This window comes from Anas platyrhynchos, chromosome 1 (assembly GCF_047663525.1).
Source record: "Anas platyrhynchos isolate ZD024472 breed Pekin duck chromosome 1, IASCAAS_PekinDuck_T2T, whole genome shotgun sequence".
NCBI lineage: Eukaryota > Metazoa > Chordata > Aves > Anseriformes > Anatidae > Anas > Anas platyrhynchos.
Window position 1 is genome coordinate 96,803,158 of NC_092587.1, and position 17,743 is coordinate 96,820,900.

Below are 17,743 nucleotides of genomic sequence, written 5' to 3' on the forward strand. Positions count from 1 at the left end.
AGAGGTTGAAGACCACTCCCTTCTCCCATGTGGGTCACTGACATCTGCAGAATCCACGCTTCGGTTACAAATGCAAGCCAAGCCCCTGGAAGAAAACGCCTCGAGGATGAGCAGCACACGGAGGGGAGCTGTGTGGGCGAGGGCCGTGTTGGAAGGCGCTTCTCTTTGGTGCGGACACACCAAAAAAGTTTAGCGGGTGGCATTGGTGGCAGGGTGATGGTTGGACCAGATGATCTCGGAGGTCTTTTCCAACCTTAGTGATTCTGTGAAAACACGATTCTGTGAAAACAAGTCGCTGTTTAGTCGGCTCGGAGCCCCTGAGCAGCCCCCCCAGCCTCCCACCGCCTTCTTTCTCTCTGGCCCGGAGTCCACAAGTTTGGAGCACGCCGTGTCCTCATGTGGGGCCGCGCCGCGTTCATTTCGGAGCACCACCCGCCCCCTTACAAAACCATCTCCCACAGCACCACGTCTACTCGGCGAGCTCCCTCGGGACATCTTCCCTCCCCTTCCAACCCCGTGTTTGGCCTGAAAGCCATAAACCCCAACCCGGGACGCCTCCCCCTCAGCTCCGCTCCCCCGAAAATGACGGCAATTACGGCCGCGGCCCCCTGCCCGCCTCCCGGCCAGCGGCGGGGGCGGCCCCGGCGGCGGGGGAGGAGCCGAGGGGAGCCGATCCGAGCCGTGCAGAGCGGCTCCGAGCCGTGCTGAGGCGATCCCAGCCGATCCCAGCCCCGCCACACGCAGCCAGCCCGGGCAGCGGCTCCCCCGCGGCATGGTGGCCGCCGGCCCGCCAGAAGATGGAGGGGCACGTCCTGGGCTGGATCGTCCTGCTCTGGCTCGCAGGTAGGCGGGGGGCGGCCCCGAGGGCTCCCGGAGGGTTTTTTGGGGAGACTTTGAGGGGGAAATCTCCTCCGCCAGAGGGTCGGGAGCGATCGGGGGAACTTGTCCGCCGCTGTCCCAGCTGCGCAGCGCAAGAGCGTGGGGAGGGGGCTGCCCTGCCCTGCCCTGCCCTGCCCGGGCTCGGTGGGTTTGGGGTCGGGGCTGGGGTCAGGACCCGGCCTGTGGGGCCCTTTGTGAGCCCCGGACCGGGCTGCCCCCCCCCGGCACGGCTCCCTGGCCCCCCCGGGCAGGGGGGAGCACAGCAGGGCTCCGGGGTGGGGAAGGGCAGGGGCTGAGCTGAGGGCAGCCAGGGGAGGGGAGGGGAGGGCAGCAGGGGGTGGTTGTGCCTCCTGGCTGGAGCAGCAGCCGGGCGCAGGAGGCTGTGGAAAAGGCTGCAGCAGGCTGGCTGAGCCGGGGAGGCTGGCTACAGGCTCGGGGAAGCAGCAGAAGCAGTTGGATTTCACACCGCCACCGATGTATCCCAGAAAAAAAAAAAAAAAAAAAAAAAAAAAAAAAAGGAGACCTCAGGCTCTTCCCTCTTCCTCTTCAGATTTAGGATTCACAAGCAGTAAATTCGGCTTTTAGTCATAACACCTCTCTCCCACCACCCACCCACCCCTTTCCTTGCTTTTTCACTCTGAGTCATCTTCAGCGCTGGTGCCTGCCTACTGCTCCCTTCCAGGGTTTCACGGCCTCATCTGGGGCTCATCTTCCCTCCCTCCCCGCCTCCCTCCCTGCCATTTGGCTGCTTCCGAATGTATCCCACTTCTGCGAGTTGGTCTGGAGTGCCAGCGCACCCACAACTACCGCTCCTTCCCTACTCGCTGTAGTAGCGTGCCGATAAATAGCATCCAGGGACTGGGAACGGGGCGCAAGGTGTAGATAAACACGTTACATTCCTCCTTCTTTTTAAAGAGCTTCGTTATCTGGACGTGTCTGGCCAAATCAGGACTTTTCCATCAAGCTAAAAGGCTGGGCTGTTGACACCTTTCTCCCTCCATTAGAGGCAGCTGGTGATTGCTGGCAGCGTCCGCCCTGTGGAGCGTGCAGGGTCTGTGCAGAGCGAGGTACCGCTGCGGTAGGAAGACCTTCCAGTCTCCTCTAGTCCTGGGCTTTGGCGACAGGACTGCCTGCTGCTGCTGCTGTTGCTGGTGTCGACCGCAGGCAGGCAGAGGCTTCTGGCAGGCAACAGGTTAGCCGTGCGCTGAGAGATGGAGGCAGCCGGTGTCAGCTTGCTCCCCTCCAGCCGCTGCCACCCAGGGATAGAGCAGGCGCCACCGGCCTTTTTTTGTGGCCGAAAGAAAGCAAATAAGCAAAGGTGCGTGTGTGTGAGCGAGTGAGTGTGAGCGTGTGCGTGGAAAAGGGAGAGAGGCTGGCAAACATGGATTCAAGATTTTCTTCTCCCCAGTGGCTGTGCAAAGGAATGAAAGGTCTGTATCGAGGTAAGGAGCCCTAATCCAGCTGGAGCAGCGCTCTGCTCTGGGAAAGAGGAGTGGGGGCTGGGAGGTGGAGGGGCCAGGGTAGGAGACTGAGCCTGCAAGACAGGGAGGAAGCAGGGAGACAAAAGGGAGCAAGAAAGAGAGGGAGGCTCTCGCCCCCTGCTCTCCCCTCCTCCCTCCTCTAGGTGGGCTGAGAAATTTCTAATCAGCACTTGCAGCTCCTTTCCTCCCAGCAATAATGCCTCTCTGTCCTTTGTTTGTCTTTAATTTTTGGCTCTTGCGTTTATCTTTTGTTTGGTTTTGCATTGACTTCGTACTGCAAATTCAAAAAAATCCCGTGTGAAGTATGATGGGCTTGGTTCAGCTTCTCTTCTGCCCTACTCTCCCACACGCCTAAAGCTTGTGTTTTAATAACAACAGCAAAAGGATGAAGAGCCGGTCATCCATTATACCTTCGTGTGAAGTGGTGTGGGTTGGGATAAGTGCAGGACTATTTGACCCAGGTTGGAAAAAGAAGGTACAGTTTGTCAAGTATCTCTAGGCCCCTCTGTAAAGCTGGTTCTCATAAACTACCAGGTGCTGCTTGACTCTGGGGTGAATTTTCCCCTCGCGTTTACCATCATTCTTATTAATGCAGTAATTCCTAACGCATTTAAAACTAGAGGGAAGTGTTGCACTGGAGACTGAACTCTGGTTTTACCCACAGAACAGGCAGAGCACACTCTCTTTTCCTTTCAAGACTCAGCCTGAGCCTGGAAAGGTTATGGTTAGGAGACCGTAGACATTAAAATGTGACCTCTCCCTGTGAAGTCATTTTCCTCCAGTAATTTAGCACTCAGTGCCTGTTTGCTTTCTCTGTGCAGGAGAGCCACTGCAAAGCCATGGTGTAATACAAAGGTGGGTAGATTTACTACCCTGCTTTCCCCTCCACAGTTTGGAAGGGCAGGCAGAAGGGGCACAGTGGAGTGTGGTTGTGCTTTGCTGTTCCCAGGCTGACTGAGCAGATTCCCTGGGAAGGCAGGAAAATGGATGGATTGTTTGATCTATCTTGATTTAAACTATTCATCTGACTTCCCTCGATTGGCTGCACCCAGCATAAGCTTAGTGTAGCTGGGAAGAAACCTCACATTTTCATTACTTTTTGTTCCTGGGAGATCACCCTGGCGGAGGACTGGTAGTGATGGTAATCCCAATGCCATCTCAAGACCAGGTGTCATGGCTCACTGTTGCAAGGCTTGGAGAGACTCTTTCCATCTCTTGCCTTAGTTCTCAGGCTTCTGGTGGTGACCGGTTGCTGAGTGGTCGTTCTGGAAGAGCAAGAAAGTCCAAGTCTACTGCAGTCAGTTTGCAGAGTCCGAGCTGTACCTTAATGGAGAGTTTTTGTATTGAGGTTCTGTGCTGGGTGTGCAAGGCTGTGCTTTCCTGCGACTGCTTTGGTTTTGCACCTGCCCAGGTTAAGCAGTTTAGGAGCCGAAAGTCTCTATTTTGCTTTGGAGCTGTATAAAGCAGTGCCGTCTGTCCACCTCAGCTGACCTATTTAGGCATTGGTTTCCTGCTGGCTAAAAAAGTTGATGATTAGTGGCTATGGAGCTAAGAACACAAGTCTGGTAGCAACTAGACCAAGACATGTAATTAATTTCACATAAACTACTCAGTCTGCTGGTGATGGCTTTTGCTGGTTAATTGCATGGAGCGGATGTAACCCAGCCTGAGTAGGCAAGAATCTGTACAACGCTATCTCAGTGATCCTGCTTGCTCTCTGTTCACTTGATTGCATCTCTGCATATCATCTCTGATTTCCAGTCTCAAAGCCCAGCCCTTCAATGTCCGAAGTTAGGCTAGATCCACATTTGAAAATGTGGACCGAGTTCCTGTATTCAGGGGAGGGAGGGGAAAGAATACTTACAGTTGATGTGCAGTATCCAAGGCACAATAGAAACAGATGCAGCATCCTTTTACACATTAGTTTATTTTGTTTGCAGAAGTGGTAGAGACCAGGAGGAGCCCCTTGACTTTTACCTATGAACATAAGTTTTTCTGCCTAAGCCCTTAAGTGTAGGCTAGGGGTTCAGGGCGTAAGGACTTTCTGTTCTCCCATATGCATATCTGGCACTCATACCCATAAAGATGCATAAAATTCAGGGGTGTAATTTCTGTAGTTTCATAGCATCAGCCATGCTGCCTCAGGCAAATGGTGATGTGGGCCAAATAATAGCAAAGGAAGAGATACGGCATGCACAGATAAGGAGACCCATGCTGACCTGAAGAACAACGTGTACTGCCTTCTCTTGGACTCTTACCTTATTCAGTAGAAGGATGCAGTTTAAGACCTATTACATTGAACTATGGTGTTTGGATTTGTTGTTATTTACAGGGATTAGTGCTTCTGATCAACTTTATTGTATTCCTAAAGGCTAGCTTAAGGCTATGTAGAGAAGCTAAATCTTCCTGGGATTCATCTAGGTTCAGGGAGGCACAGGCTTCTCCTTGATTTTCCAACTGAAAATCAAGAACCTAAATTAGTACCTCTCAGTTGCCCTTTCTGTTTTTTTATTCATGGAAGGTACTCGGGAAGATCAGTCTCACAAGGCTCCAATGTGCCCGTATGAATACAGCCCTCTATCATCACTCGCTGGAATTTTCTTTAATCACAGCTAAAATGTATTAGGGATAGTTTGTGTGTAATGTTGATTGCATCGTTTGCATGCATAATCTGAGAATAGTTTAGGGAAAGAATCAGAGGAAAACAAAAAGGCAAATACACATAGCATGTGAGAAATAGACAAGAAGCATACATGTGTTTCTGAAGGGTGATATTTTTAAGCTCTTTATGTGTGCATATGCACTGACATACAAAAATATAGATTCCTTTTACTTTCTGAGAGTGAGGGTATTTGTGTTTTTAAGATGTTCTTGATTAATATGGTCCTGCTTGTATTAAACTAGATGAAGAGCAACCACAGTCTGCTGTCACTAAGCTTGTCATCCTTTTTTGTATCTTTTCCTATTTTTTGGCTCCGTGATATAAACAACGCAGATTTCTGTCCTGAGGCTTCTGGTCTCTCATCCAGTCTCTCAAAGATTTTTGAGTTGAGCAGTTTCTTCTGGAACTAGAGGAAGTCCTAAGGAGACCTCTGTAATTGATGTGTGCAGACATAACTGGTAGGTGTAAAGCTCCCATCTTGTCTTCAGGCAGCCTAGTGTCTTTCTGGCCTTTTGGATGGCTGTGGTTACAACAGTGACACCTTACATGAATAGATTCTCTTATTTTTTTTTTTTTTTAGCAGTGGAAATAACAGGTGTATGATTTCTCAGGGCAGCCATATATAATTATATACAATTTGACTTAAATAGATTGAGAGTTTCCACTGCTCCAGTCTCTGTCCGAGGCACTGGGTTGTTCTCAAATGCTATTTCTGGGAAAGGTCCGAAAAGAATACTTTAAAAGTTAATAAAGACCTTGGGATGGGATATAAAAGGTGCCAGATAATTTACTGTGCATCTCCCAAATGCTTTTGGAAAGAAGTCCTGTGTTTTCCCAAAAGCGGCTTACAAGTTTCTTTTCTCAATATAGACATCCACATGGGAGCGGGGTGGGGAAAGTTCGTCAGCTGAGAATTTGCTAAAGCTCAGCTAATCATTTATTAAAGCGGAGCCCGGCTTGCCAAGCTCATTAATCTCATTAACAGGGAAGGAGGGCTACAGCGCACAGACAGCCGAAAGCACTGTGTTTACCGAGCGGCGTACTTCACTCGCAGGGGGAAGCTTTAAATATTCCCCGTGTCACTGTTTTGTCCCCGAAGCTGAAGTAACGTGGTGAGTCACTTGGTCAGCTCACGTCATGCGTCGACTTTGGCTGCAGACTGCGTGGGGTCAGGCAGAGCTGCCAGATGTAGGTCTGAGCGGGACCTGTTCGTTTTGCAAGGTGTTTGTCATGCCTCTCAGGCTCACGTGCAGCCCCAAGGGCACGGCCCTCTGGGGGCGAGGAGGTAAGATGTCACCAGGAGAACCGCGTGGTGACTTTCTCTGAGTGCTGTGCAGCCCCCCCTGCTTCTGCCCCTTTGGCCCTGGGAGCAGGAGGCCCGGCAGAAACATCCCAGCTGGTGCTGCTCGAGTTGTCTCTGCCTGCACCTCAGGGGCTGCCTCTCCTGTGGCAGCATCTTGCTGGGACCCCAGTTGCCTTTCATGGCGCGCTGAAGAACATCAGCATTTGGATTTGGGTCCGGGCACTTCTATCAAAACTCACGACGTCCCCTGTGCAATTTCCATATAGCACAAGTGCTGTATGCATAATGCCATGCATCCATTATATGCATGATATAGCATTCCTCTTGTGGATGCCGTAGCACCCCTGGGCACTGCGAGCCTTCGCTTAGTAGTCCCCAGGGTCAGATTGTGCCTCGATTAGTAACTCTTTGTTGCTATCAGTGACTAGTTTATCTCCCTCAAATAAGCTTTCTTCCTAGCTGGTGCCCATACTGTGTATTTATCACCTGAGTGGTGTTTGCAGGCTTTGTTGTGATTTATACTGTGGATGTTGATAACTTGCTGAGATGAATATTCAGTGTTGGTGTAAGCTTCTCACTTCGCTGTGGTTCTGACTCCTTCTCATGAGACCTTTGCCTGCTTTTGCGTTTCAGGTCTGTGGCTGTCTCCATCTGGACCCGCCGTTGTCATACTGTTGGTGTACTTACTGTTCTCTCTGCATTAAGCTCCACTGCTTTGTCTCTCTGCCTTTTTCCCCGATCCTAAAGACTTCCTCTGCCATTTCAGTTCTTTTGCTAGCTTCCATCTCCTCATCTCCAGCTTCTGGAATGGGTGGTTTATTTTCTGCTGACTGTTTCCTCTCTGCATGTTTTCCTCATCTCCTGCAACCTGGCTCCAGCTCTTTGAAATAATTTTGACCTAGGCTAAGACACCTTCAGCTTTTTCCAGCTGGTTCCTTGATTATCATGTCTACTTATCCTTTTGCTTCCTATGCTTATCCTAATACTTCACTATGTTTTATTCTTTCCTGGTATTTGCCCTTCTTTCCTACTGCTTTCCCCCAAAGCCTTGCTTTGTCCTCAGTCTTGCATTCCTCCCTAAGCCTCACCTAAGCCCAGCAGTCTCTTGTGATGCAAAGTAAATGCCCTCTTTTGCTTTCCTCTTTAAAGTTTCCTTGTGTCTTGTCCTCTTTTTCAGTGTGCATTGCTCTGGGCCTTGGGGTATAGCACAGCTGTGTGTAGGGAGCTGCTGTCATACTGAAATTGATTCCCTTTTCCCATATGAACTGTTGCTGTTGGGCCCTGATGTTCCTCAGCAGCAGCGAGCAGACCCCCTTTACAAACTTCTTCCCTCTCAGATGCCCCACTTCGCTCCTGGGCTGTTTCTGTGCTTCCACAGGCTGGCACATCCAGGCTTGGGAAAGTGTCTGTGTGTGTTTGCAGCGTTGTGTAAGTGCTGCCTGCAGTGCAGGAAGCAATGAGGGGCATGTGTGGGAGGCTTCGGACATTGTGCTGCGGGTAGATGGAGTACCTCACTCCCCCGAGTGCTCACTGCTGGCATTGCTCACCGTCTCTTGGCTTCTCCCGAAGCTACACAAGGATGTGGCAGCAGTCCTGTATTTATTTCATTCCCATGTATCTTCTCAGAAGCCTTAATACATCAGCTCCAGGCTGCAGCTTTCCTGTCAGCTGGTAGATAAACATTACGTGTCGAGGTCCGTATCCTCCGTGGGAATGTGAAAAGCTTGAGTGTTTGGGCCATTTTTCTCCACACCTCCCATGTGGGGCAATTTTTCTTAGCGCTACATGCCAGCCACAGCAGGAGCTATGCGCTTTGGATCTACTCTTTCTTGCATTTCTATTTTGGCAGAGCAAGCAGCAGTGCCTGGGCACCGGGGCGGCGTGCAGGGCTGGCGCTGCGTGCTGCCCGCCCTTCAGAGAGATGTGATGCTGTAATTTTATGCACGTGGGGAGAGTGATGCTATGATAAAGTGCCGTAATCTGCTCTTCAAGCAATGTTTTTTACGATGCTCATGTTTTTGTCTTTTAGCTGAGGTGGAAGGGTTGCAAGTCACCGTGCCTGAGAAGAAGAAGGTGGCCATGTTGTTTCAGCCTGCTCTGCTTCGCTGCCACTTCTCTACTTCTTCCACCCAACCAGCGGTGGTGCAATGGAGGTATAAATCGTACTGCCAGGACCGGATGGGAGAAGCTTTGGGCATGGCAACTTCTGGTGTACAGACAATGAGCAAGAGGAACCTGGACTGGGATCCCTACCTGGACTGTGTGGACAGCAGGAGGACGGTCCGTGTCGTGGCCTCCAAGCAAGGATCTGCCGTTACCATAGGGGACTTCTATAAGGAACGGGACGTCAGCATTGTCCACGGTAACTCTCCTGCCCCCGGGATGTGTGATGGGGGCTGGAATTGATCCTTGGCAATCTGGGGTACTGGAGGCTGGCAGTAATTGTTGAGTTAACTTCCTTATAAGAGTTCCCTCCCCTCCAGCAGACTTTCATATGACAGATGTTTAGGATTTAGCCAACCAACCCTGGACCCAAAGGTCATTTCTTTTGGTGCTGCACTTCATGCTGCTCTATGTAGGTTTCTAACCCTGCTACAGTGTTATTTTCCCTTTGATGAAAACTAAGCTTTTTATTCCTGGCTTCTGCATATTGCTCTGTATATATATTTTCCTTCACACAGGGACGCCAGCAAGAGAGGTATAATTTCAGTCTCTATGAGCTAGATTTTTCTTCTTACAAACTCCACTGATTTTTTCAAAATAAGAAAATTGCCCTACACCTCATATTCATTTAGCTCTAGACTTCACCAGCTCACCTCATTGTGAACCTAATCTCTACACAGCCTTGGGTAGTGGGAGAGATTTCCATGGGGTGAAGCCAACGTGGGTGGAGATGGCGGGTGGCAGGTCCTTAAATGTTTGCCCTGGACTGAGTCTGTGTGAGAAACCTTGCCCTGTCACATGTGTAAGGCTTCTGCTCTGCTCAGGAGACCACCTAGCCAGAAGTGGGGGCAGTCCAGGGCCCCTTGGTGAGGCGAGCATGTGATCAGCCTTGGCGAGGGTGAGTGCTTTCCTTTGTCTCCATATGATCTTTTTGGCAGATAACTGAAGTGCTGCAGAGGAAGAACTGTTTAATCCCTTCTTGAATGGCACGAATGTGGTAATGGGAAGGCAGAGTAACATTAGTTATCCCTTCTGCTTTCGGTGCCTGCAGAGTGAGCTTCCTCTGTGGCATTACTTGTCTTCCCGTTTACTGCCACGGAGTCCCACATCTGTGTATTTTTCTGTGAATTTCTTGATATTCTGAATGAGGTTAACCACTCATCTTCATAAGGAAATTAATTGGATTTGGGACTCGGAGACAGACCCACGCCACCGATTGGTGTTGGAGGGAACCCCTGACTTTTTGTTTTTGCCTTTCAGATGCAGACCTTCAGATTGGGAAGCTGATGTGGGGAGACAGTGGGCTCTATTACTGCCTTATCATCACACCAGATGATGTGGAGGGCAAGAATGAAGAATCAGTGGAGCTGCTTGTACTTGGTAAGCCCTCTTGCCAGATTGAGTCTTGGGTCAATAGCTGATGCATCTTTCCTTCCGCTCTCTCCCTCCCTCTCCGCATATCTGCGCACCATATTACTATGGGTGTAAAATCTATGTAAAACAGTCCCCGCAGTACCTTCACCATTGCCTTGCACCTTGTGCAGTCATTCACACCTAGGCAAAGTGGGTGGCAAATGCTGCCAAACCAGAATAGTAATGTTTACACCCACGCTGCTCACACATTACACAGGCGTAAATGACTACAGAAAGTGCAGGGCTGGGGAAAGTCAGAACCCTTGTTTTTAAGGCGCAAAACAATAAACTTGCAGCAAAGTGAACACTTGAGATTGAGTCTTTCAAAAATAGACACCCAGAAGACATCAAATCGTATGCTTTTTGCAGTCTTTTAACCTTCCCTTGGCTCTACTTTTCTGACCTGTGGGGATGTCAAAAAGCACTGTGTTTATCTGCTTGAATGTGGCAATCTGGGATATTTTTCTGCCTGCCTAATTGTACTTGTACGTTTAGAATTACAGTTCCCCAATCTCAGTCAGGTCTCAGCTGGTGCTGCCACTACAAGGACCTGTCTTCTCTGCAGTATGCACTCGTGGCTCTGTGTGTGTCTTTTAGGCTTCCTCGTGCAGTGTGGTCCCACCTAGTTGTGGGATTAGCTTTCAGCCCTGGCTTCCACAGTCTGCCTCTCTCCGTAGGTTAAAAAAATTACCCATCCCAGCTACGAGAGAAGACAGAATGGAATTGAGCCTTCAGGGGCATTTGTTAAGTTTGTTTTAACCCAACTGTAGTGCTGTACTGCTGAAGAAAGGTATAATGAGGTTTTTCTAACTTACTGTAAGATCTGCTGACACCAGTGTTTGCCTGGTCAGTGTCTTTGTATGGTTTTTGAGCGTACAGATTCTGTACATTCTGTGATGTTAAAAAATCTTGGGTCTGTAGTGTGTAGTGATACCTGGAGGCATACGGTAGAACACGTCTGTCAAGTGGCCTTAATCTCAAGGCTCAGGTGAGAATTTATTTGACATTTTTATTTGGAGATGCCATCACAAAATAAATCGAATGGAATGGCATGGGTTAGGGACAGTGCAATCTCCTCTACTTATTCCTTCAGGTGGCAGACAGCTGGAGAATAAGTTCCTCCAAAAAGCGGTGTCATACCCTCGTTTAAATCCACAGCGTGCCTTTGTATCGTGTGCTGGTTAATAACAGGCCCAAGGTTGACCTGTGTTTAGTTCAGGTGAGGTTCTCTCTGCCCTTTGGAGCTGTAGCTGTCAGGTAGCCTCAGAGGAGCTGACTGTGACTCTGAATTTTGTCCTTTCCTCACCTTCCTTGCCATGATTTGGTGTCTTCTCGTATCTGTATCTACAACTGCGTTCAGGCACCAGTGATGATACAGTGCCATGGTAACAGGGAGAATCTGGTTTTCATGTGTACAGAGGACTACGTGTGGGAAAACAAAGAAATCCCTTCCTCTGAAGCTGGCTTGGTGATGCTCCTGGCCCTGGTTTGTGGTGGTCTTGTTGGGAGGAAACATCACTTAGGCTATATTATCTTGACCGCATCTGCTTTTCTGTTCATTGCAGCCCGTGGGTCTGACCTTGCACTTTGTGCAGCGCTTAGCTAAGTTTGGCAGCAGCATGAAAACATACTTGTCGTGGGCATACTTTGTTCTGCCTCATGCTGTTTGGTGCAGCCTGTGTGTATTCCTTTTCCTGGGCAATGTGTACAGAGGCAACATTCCAGCTTTTGGAGTGAGTCCAGGTTACCTAATCATCTTCCTTCCTTTCTTCCCCTTCCCACCTTAGACTTCTCCTTCTGCCTATGCTGGTATTTTTTCTCTTTTCCTTTACCCTCTCCCAGTGATGGCTGGAGGAGGAGGAGGCAGCCATTGGTGAAATTACCATTTCTGAATATTCTGGCACCTTCTGGGACATTTTTATTTCATATCATTGTGCTCCCAGATATTAGTGACTTGCAGGGAGACACTGAATATAAATGTAGATGTGAGTGCTTTAGCAGTCCTAGGAGACACATGGTAAGAAATTTTTGTTTACTGTTTGCTGCTCTTTGAGTGGAACCCAGGTTCCTTGTGAGAGGGGTTGGAGGATCAGAGAGATAGTGTCTGCAAGAGATACTGCCATTCCCACAGCACATTGCTGTTTGCTCTGTGCTGGCAGTGGTCTTTCAGATACAATTTACATTGCTTGTTTTGGGGCTGCTGCATACTAATGCGAAGAGATACAGGTGTGTTTAGGTCAGAGAAAGATGCTGTTTCACAGGACAGTTTAGTCTCGCTCAGAACCTTGGAAGGTCTGAGAGGCAAAAATGGTAGGTGCCTAGTAGTGTCAATAGATGGATAGAAACTTAGCTGAAAGTAGAGGATCCTGCTTTTACACGGTGAATCACAACATAGCACATGGTCAAAAGCTGCTTTGTCACAACTTGAAATAAATTAGTGTTCCTTTTTTTTTTTTTTCTTAGGGAAATAATCACAGACTTCTGGCTCTATTTACAGTTTTCTGATGGAGTCTAAGTAGCCAGTCTGCCTAGGTCGTGGTGGGATTGCATGTTGAGTTTTGTTGCCTTAGTGTGTCAGTCACATTGGCGCACACACAGACTGGGCAACTGCAGGTAGCTGCAGAGAATCCCACGTGCTGTCTTCGTTTCAGGCCTATTTCAGAAAAGCACATAAGCATTTATGTACGTCCAGTCATGCCCAGCAAAGCTGGCAGGTTTTATAAAGCATACCTGATGTTAACTGTGTGCTCACGTACTTGTCTGAAAAGACCTTTCAGTAGGTTTTTCTTATCAGGGTCTTCCTTCCTTATTAAGGAAATTGGTGCAGGCAAGGGAAGTGGGATGGTAACCTCTGTGCCTCAGAAGCACAGAAAGAGAGTGAACCTACGGTAGAGAAAGGAGAGAATTTCAATATAAAAGTATTATTACGCTTTTATCAAATATTTGTATTTTGATTTGGCATCTCCTAACAGGGTCTAGCATGCTGGAAAGTGTATGAACTCCACTTCTGCTGCATCAGGGTTAATGCAGGGCTTAGCAATTGCACAACAGGAATCATCTGAGGCTTGCTGCACTTGTATTTTACTAGAATTTTAAAACTCTTTGCAGGCATTACATCTGGGCTAGTGAATCCATTTGCAACTTCATACGTTTTTTTTTAGAACTGATGTATGATTGAGCCAAAAAGGCTGAATCCTAAATTTAAAAAAGTCTACATTTCTGTCTTAGTAGCTAGCAGTGGAGTGACCTGGTTCTAGAAACACAAACAGTGCTATTAATCAAGTTGTTATTCATAGCACCTATGAATGCTTTTTGTATGAGAACATCCGTGGGCTTTAATAAAGTCATTCAGCGCAGCATTTCCTTCATTGTTGAAGGAAACTGCGAGTGCACCGCCACAGTGGATGCAGGCACCTGGAGTAACCTTTGAATCAGGAGTGCAGGGCGGTGCCAGAAGATACCCTGTCCTAGCTTCATGTGGCCCAGCTCACACTGAGAAGCTGTCTAGCTTGATTGCACAGCACTGCATATAACCCAGTAAGCCTTTCTAAAAGCCAGAATTCACTAATCAGCTGCGGGGTCCTGTGAAAGCAGCTGTGCTGCTCCCCTCCCAGGCTGTTAATATCTGGAGGGCAATGGCTGTAGGTGTAGGCAGGCACAACTGGCTGCCCTGAAATGCATAGGTCTGTGCAGGCTCGGAAATGTTTGCTTGACGAGATCATGCATTGCTTAGACATGCTTCAAGACACAGCGGCTTCATTCCCAAGAATACGTCAAGTTCCTGGATGAGGCAGGAAAGTGATCTACTAATCCTGGTTGTTGGTTTCATGCTTTGGTTGGTGAGCCATGTGCTTTGCCAGACAGCTCTTGCCTACTTTTTCTCCATCCAATTCGGCAGCCTGCATAAATGATGTATTAGTGAAATATTATTTTATAAGTAATCTTTCAGATGCTTCAGCTTCTATCATTATTGTGTTTTAGCACATGAGTTTTTCTTAAATTCTGAAGTCAGTAGATACTTACCTGATTGGTAAACCAAGATCTGTGGTAACTTGTATTACTAGCCAATACTGATGCAGTCTAAACCCAAAATTTATCAAGTGCAATACCTATAGGTAGGAATGAAGGTAGACACACATACACACAGCACATTGTACAGTAACTAATGCACTAATAGAGACGTGCGTTGGCTTTCAGAGAGGATAAATCTCTCCTGGGACATGAGTGTATGGCAAGGAGTGCTAATAAGATGGCTCTTACTCAGCAAAATGACTCAATACCTGGGATAAATAAAGGGAGGTTTGGAGTCTCCTCCTTGCCAGGAGAGACTTCATTATAAAAGTTGATGTGGTTTCGGAGATGGGAAAGTTCTTGGCAAAATTTTCCCATCCAAGATGACAATTTTGGGATGCGCTGCGTTTCACTGAGAGGCTGCCAGCAGCATCGGAGCCAGCACTTGGTCGCAGCAGTTGGCGGGGATGGCAGTGCTATCAGCCACGTGCTGGGGACCAGAGGGCCAGATCTCTGCCGGGGATGTGTCTGCGAGCAGTGTCCCAGCGAGGGCTCTCCAACCTTGAGCTGTGCCTCCGCGACCGAAGGCAAGGTAGCACCAGCAGGCGAAGGGAGCTACGGGCATGGGAGCCTCTGCTGAGAAAGCTGGCCGAGGCCTGGAGGCCAGGAAGGCTGCTGGCCTCCCCCCAGCCCCGGCACGCACGTCCTTCATCCTCCTTGGGCGTCCTGTGTCCACTGCTCCTGCCCTGCCCCGCACCGCTGCGCTGCCTCCTTTGTCACCGCGGTCCAATCCCGCTCGTCCCAGGCCAGGCCGCTCCTGGTTCTTTATTTCACGCCATTTACAAGTGCTACTTGTTGCCAAGGCTTTTTTTTTTTTTTTTTTTACCCCTCTTTTCCTGCCTATTTGCCAGCGACAGCCACACGCTGCTCACAAAGGAGGCTGGCGTGATTAAAAGGCCTCCGTTACCAAGGCAGCCATGGCAACAGCCTCCTCGGAGGTCTTTGTTGCCTGCTAAAACTTTGATCTCCGAGAAGGGCTGCTGCTGTTTCTCCCTCCGAGTGAAAGAGGGAAGAGAAGGATGGGAAGAAAGGATAAAGTTTACAGGGCCCTACTCGCTGCGGAGCCCTGCTCTCCCAATAAATCTCGCAGCAGCTTCCCTGGAGAAGCGGCGGGTTTACAGGCGCCACGCTTCCTCCCCGGTGCTTTCCAGCCTCCCCTCGGGGCAGCGTCCCGTGCCAAGGCCTCTGGCCGTGGCATGGCTTGGCACATTTTTCCGCCTCTGAGGAAGGAATTGTTCCCTCTGCAGCTGCTGCCTCCCGTGGGCCCTGCTGCTGCAGGTGGTTTCCAACAGGGACACCAATTCAACAGTTATTCCCGTATTTACCCAATATTTGTGGTATTTATGCAGTCGCCAGTGTTTACCATGTTCCTGTATTTACCCTATTGCCGTGTTCCTGACTGCACCTGCACCTCCTTTATTCCTGCCGTCACTTCTTTTTCAGCTGTACCACTTTCCCTAATTATTGTCGTGTCTTTTCTCTGCAGACTCTTGCTAAGTAGCTGCTTGATTCCTGCTTCTCCTTGAGCTGCTGCTGTTTGTACCCTCGTGCTGCCACCCGCCCTCCTCTTGTGTATTGACTGCTGTCCCCACGTGCCCCCTGTGTCTCTGCACCGTCGGGACCCACACTGCACCCCCTCAGCTCTTCCCTCACCCCTTTCTCCTCCACTTTTCCTGCCATGCTCCTCTGCCACAGCATTGGAGGCTGGCGGGCTGCCTCCCCCCTCAGGGCTGACCAAGGCCTGGGGCACAAGGGGTGCCTGCTGCGGGGGGAGCGCAGCCTCCAGTGCGGTGGGAATAGAGATGGGAACGTGTCCCAGATCCGTGCTGGGATGAGGACACGCTCCTGGCTCAGTCAGAGCCTCCTGGACGACCCTGGTAAATGGGGCCGTCCTCTATATCCTCTATTCCCTCTTGCATCCCGCAGTGCCTGTGGGGGCTCAGGGGCGGGGGCTTGTACAGAGGACACAGAGCCCTTGTGGATGGTGGGCAGCACTGCAACTTGGCACCTGTGGTCTGCTTTGGGGTGTTTTGGCTTTGCTCCTTGCTGCTGGCAGAAGAGGAAGGTCAGCCTTTGTGAGGGGCACTGGCCTGAGCCTTCTGCCTCGTCCCTGTGGCCAGGCCTGGCCTCACCCTCCTGGACCTGGCGGTGGGGAGAAGGATTAATGGGGAATTAATTTGGGATGGGGACAGAGCCCCCAGTTGTCTTTGTAGCCAAAATTCTCACAGCACTGCTGTGAAAAACAGCACTGCTGTTTCTGAGGGATGCTGCTTACCCCTTGAACACGCAGTTAGTTCCTCCTGGGGGTCGTGAGGCCCCAGCACGTGCAGGGATTGAGGCTTTCTGGGTAGGTTGAAAACAAAGCAGGCAGCCTCTTGGGCCAGCAAGATGGAGCTTTTGCTCTATGCTGTTGCTACCTGACCTCTGCCACCCCAAACCCCATTAGGGCTTTACTTCCAGCTGTTTGGACACTGACATCTGCTGTCGGGCGAGGACTACACACAAGCTTGTGTGGAGGTGTCTGCCTCGATGCTCTGTGAGCTCGTGGCCCATGTGTATGCTGTTCACAGGCAGGAGCGGAGTCCTGCACAAGAACTGCATGTTGTTTGTGCATGCTGAGAAAATAGAGGATGTATTTAATGTGTGTATGGAACATAGTGTAAATGTGGTACATCTCAACACAAGGCATACGTTTGGAGCCCACTTGTGACACCCAGCACTTAGCCTGTGCATGTAACGTGCATGCTCATATCTAGAGAGCAGAGAGTATGCATAAGTGCTCTCATTTAACAAGCTCCCTGTGAGCAGTTTGGACACTTGAGCCTTCCAGCAAATGGACTACCAGTGTCGTGAAACTCTTTGTATATGCAGATGAAAATATTGCAGTAGGTGGATGGCAGGAGTCCTGTTTCAAAGTAGTAAATGAGGAACAATTGCCTGAACCGTGTCGTTTGCTAAGGCTTCGGCAGCACCTCGTGGTGGTGGTACAACGAGCCCTAGACAGCTTTGATGAGTTGCAACTGGCTGCAAAGCACTGCCTGTATTCAGAGGATGTTTATTATGGCTCCAGCAGGCATCCTGGTGGATTTTTGATCTCTACAGAAGCTCAGCTGCAGCACTGAGGAAAAACAGAGAGTGGCAATCTCTTTTATTATAACACACTTCAAGGACAGGCTTGAGGCCGAGGAACTTGGGACCCAATTCATCATTGTGTCTGAGCGCTGCTCAGTGCGGGACCTGGAGGACACGTGGGGTTGCTTTCTACTGCCTTTTTCACTGGCTAACCCGCAGCTGCATCAGCTAAGGTCCAGCCACAACGTATGCCTCTCTAGAGCACAGCTCTCCTACCTTCTAGCATGTCTGAAAAAAACTGAGCATGATCCTGGTGCTATTTAAAAGAGGGACACAACTGCACACAGTCCTGTTCTGCTGATGCACAAGTGTGTGTGAATTATAGCTGAACACTGTGTAGGATGTTTGCTGTGTATTAGAAATATCCCAGACGCACAGTGCCAAAACAAATAGGCACCAAGCTGCCTTTGAGCTTGGATTCTGTTTGTGTTCAGTTCTAAATTAAAAGTCAAATTCTTTTTTTTTTTTTTTTTTTTTTCCTTTTCCTTTTTCAAAATGATTCTGTGAAATTGTACACGAGTCCTTCCCTGGTTGGTTTGCTTCACTCCAGAGTTGGCTTTATATTATACAGCCTCACCAAGCTGCTCGTGCATCTGGAAAGAAGCGGCACATACTCACAGTTGGGCTTTCCTGGAGCTG

General features: G+C 49.5%; 1 protein-coding gene across 8 annotated transcripts in view; it reads left to right on the forward strand.

Moving 5' to 3' along the window:
- Positions 1 to 599: 599 nt before the first annotated feature.
- The window catches only part of ILDR2 (immunoglobulin like domain containing receptor 2), a 34,651-nt gene continuing 17,507 nt past the window's right edge, over positions 600 to 17,743 (forward strand). For 4 of the 8 annotated variants that reach the window (XM_072025385.1, XM_027449373.3, XM_072025404.1 and 1 more), the window contains exons 1-3: positions 2,246 to 2,321; positions 8,355 to 8,687; positions 9,749 to 9,868. In XM_072025385.1, the coding sequence (XP_071881486.1) occupies positions 2,261 to 2,321; positions 8,355 to 8,687; positions 9,749 to 9,868 (514 nt within the window). In that variant the 5' untranslated portion in view covers positions 2,246 to 2,260. Of the gene's footprint in view, positions 844 to 2,245; positions 2,322 to 8,354; positions 8,688 to 9,748; positions 9,869 to 17,743 lie in introns of those variants that run through there. The other 4 variants (XM_072025401.1, XM_072025421.1, XM_072025396.1 and 1 more) reach the window with 4 other exon arrangements.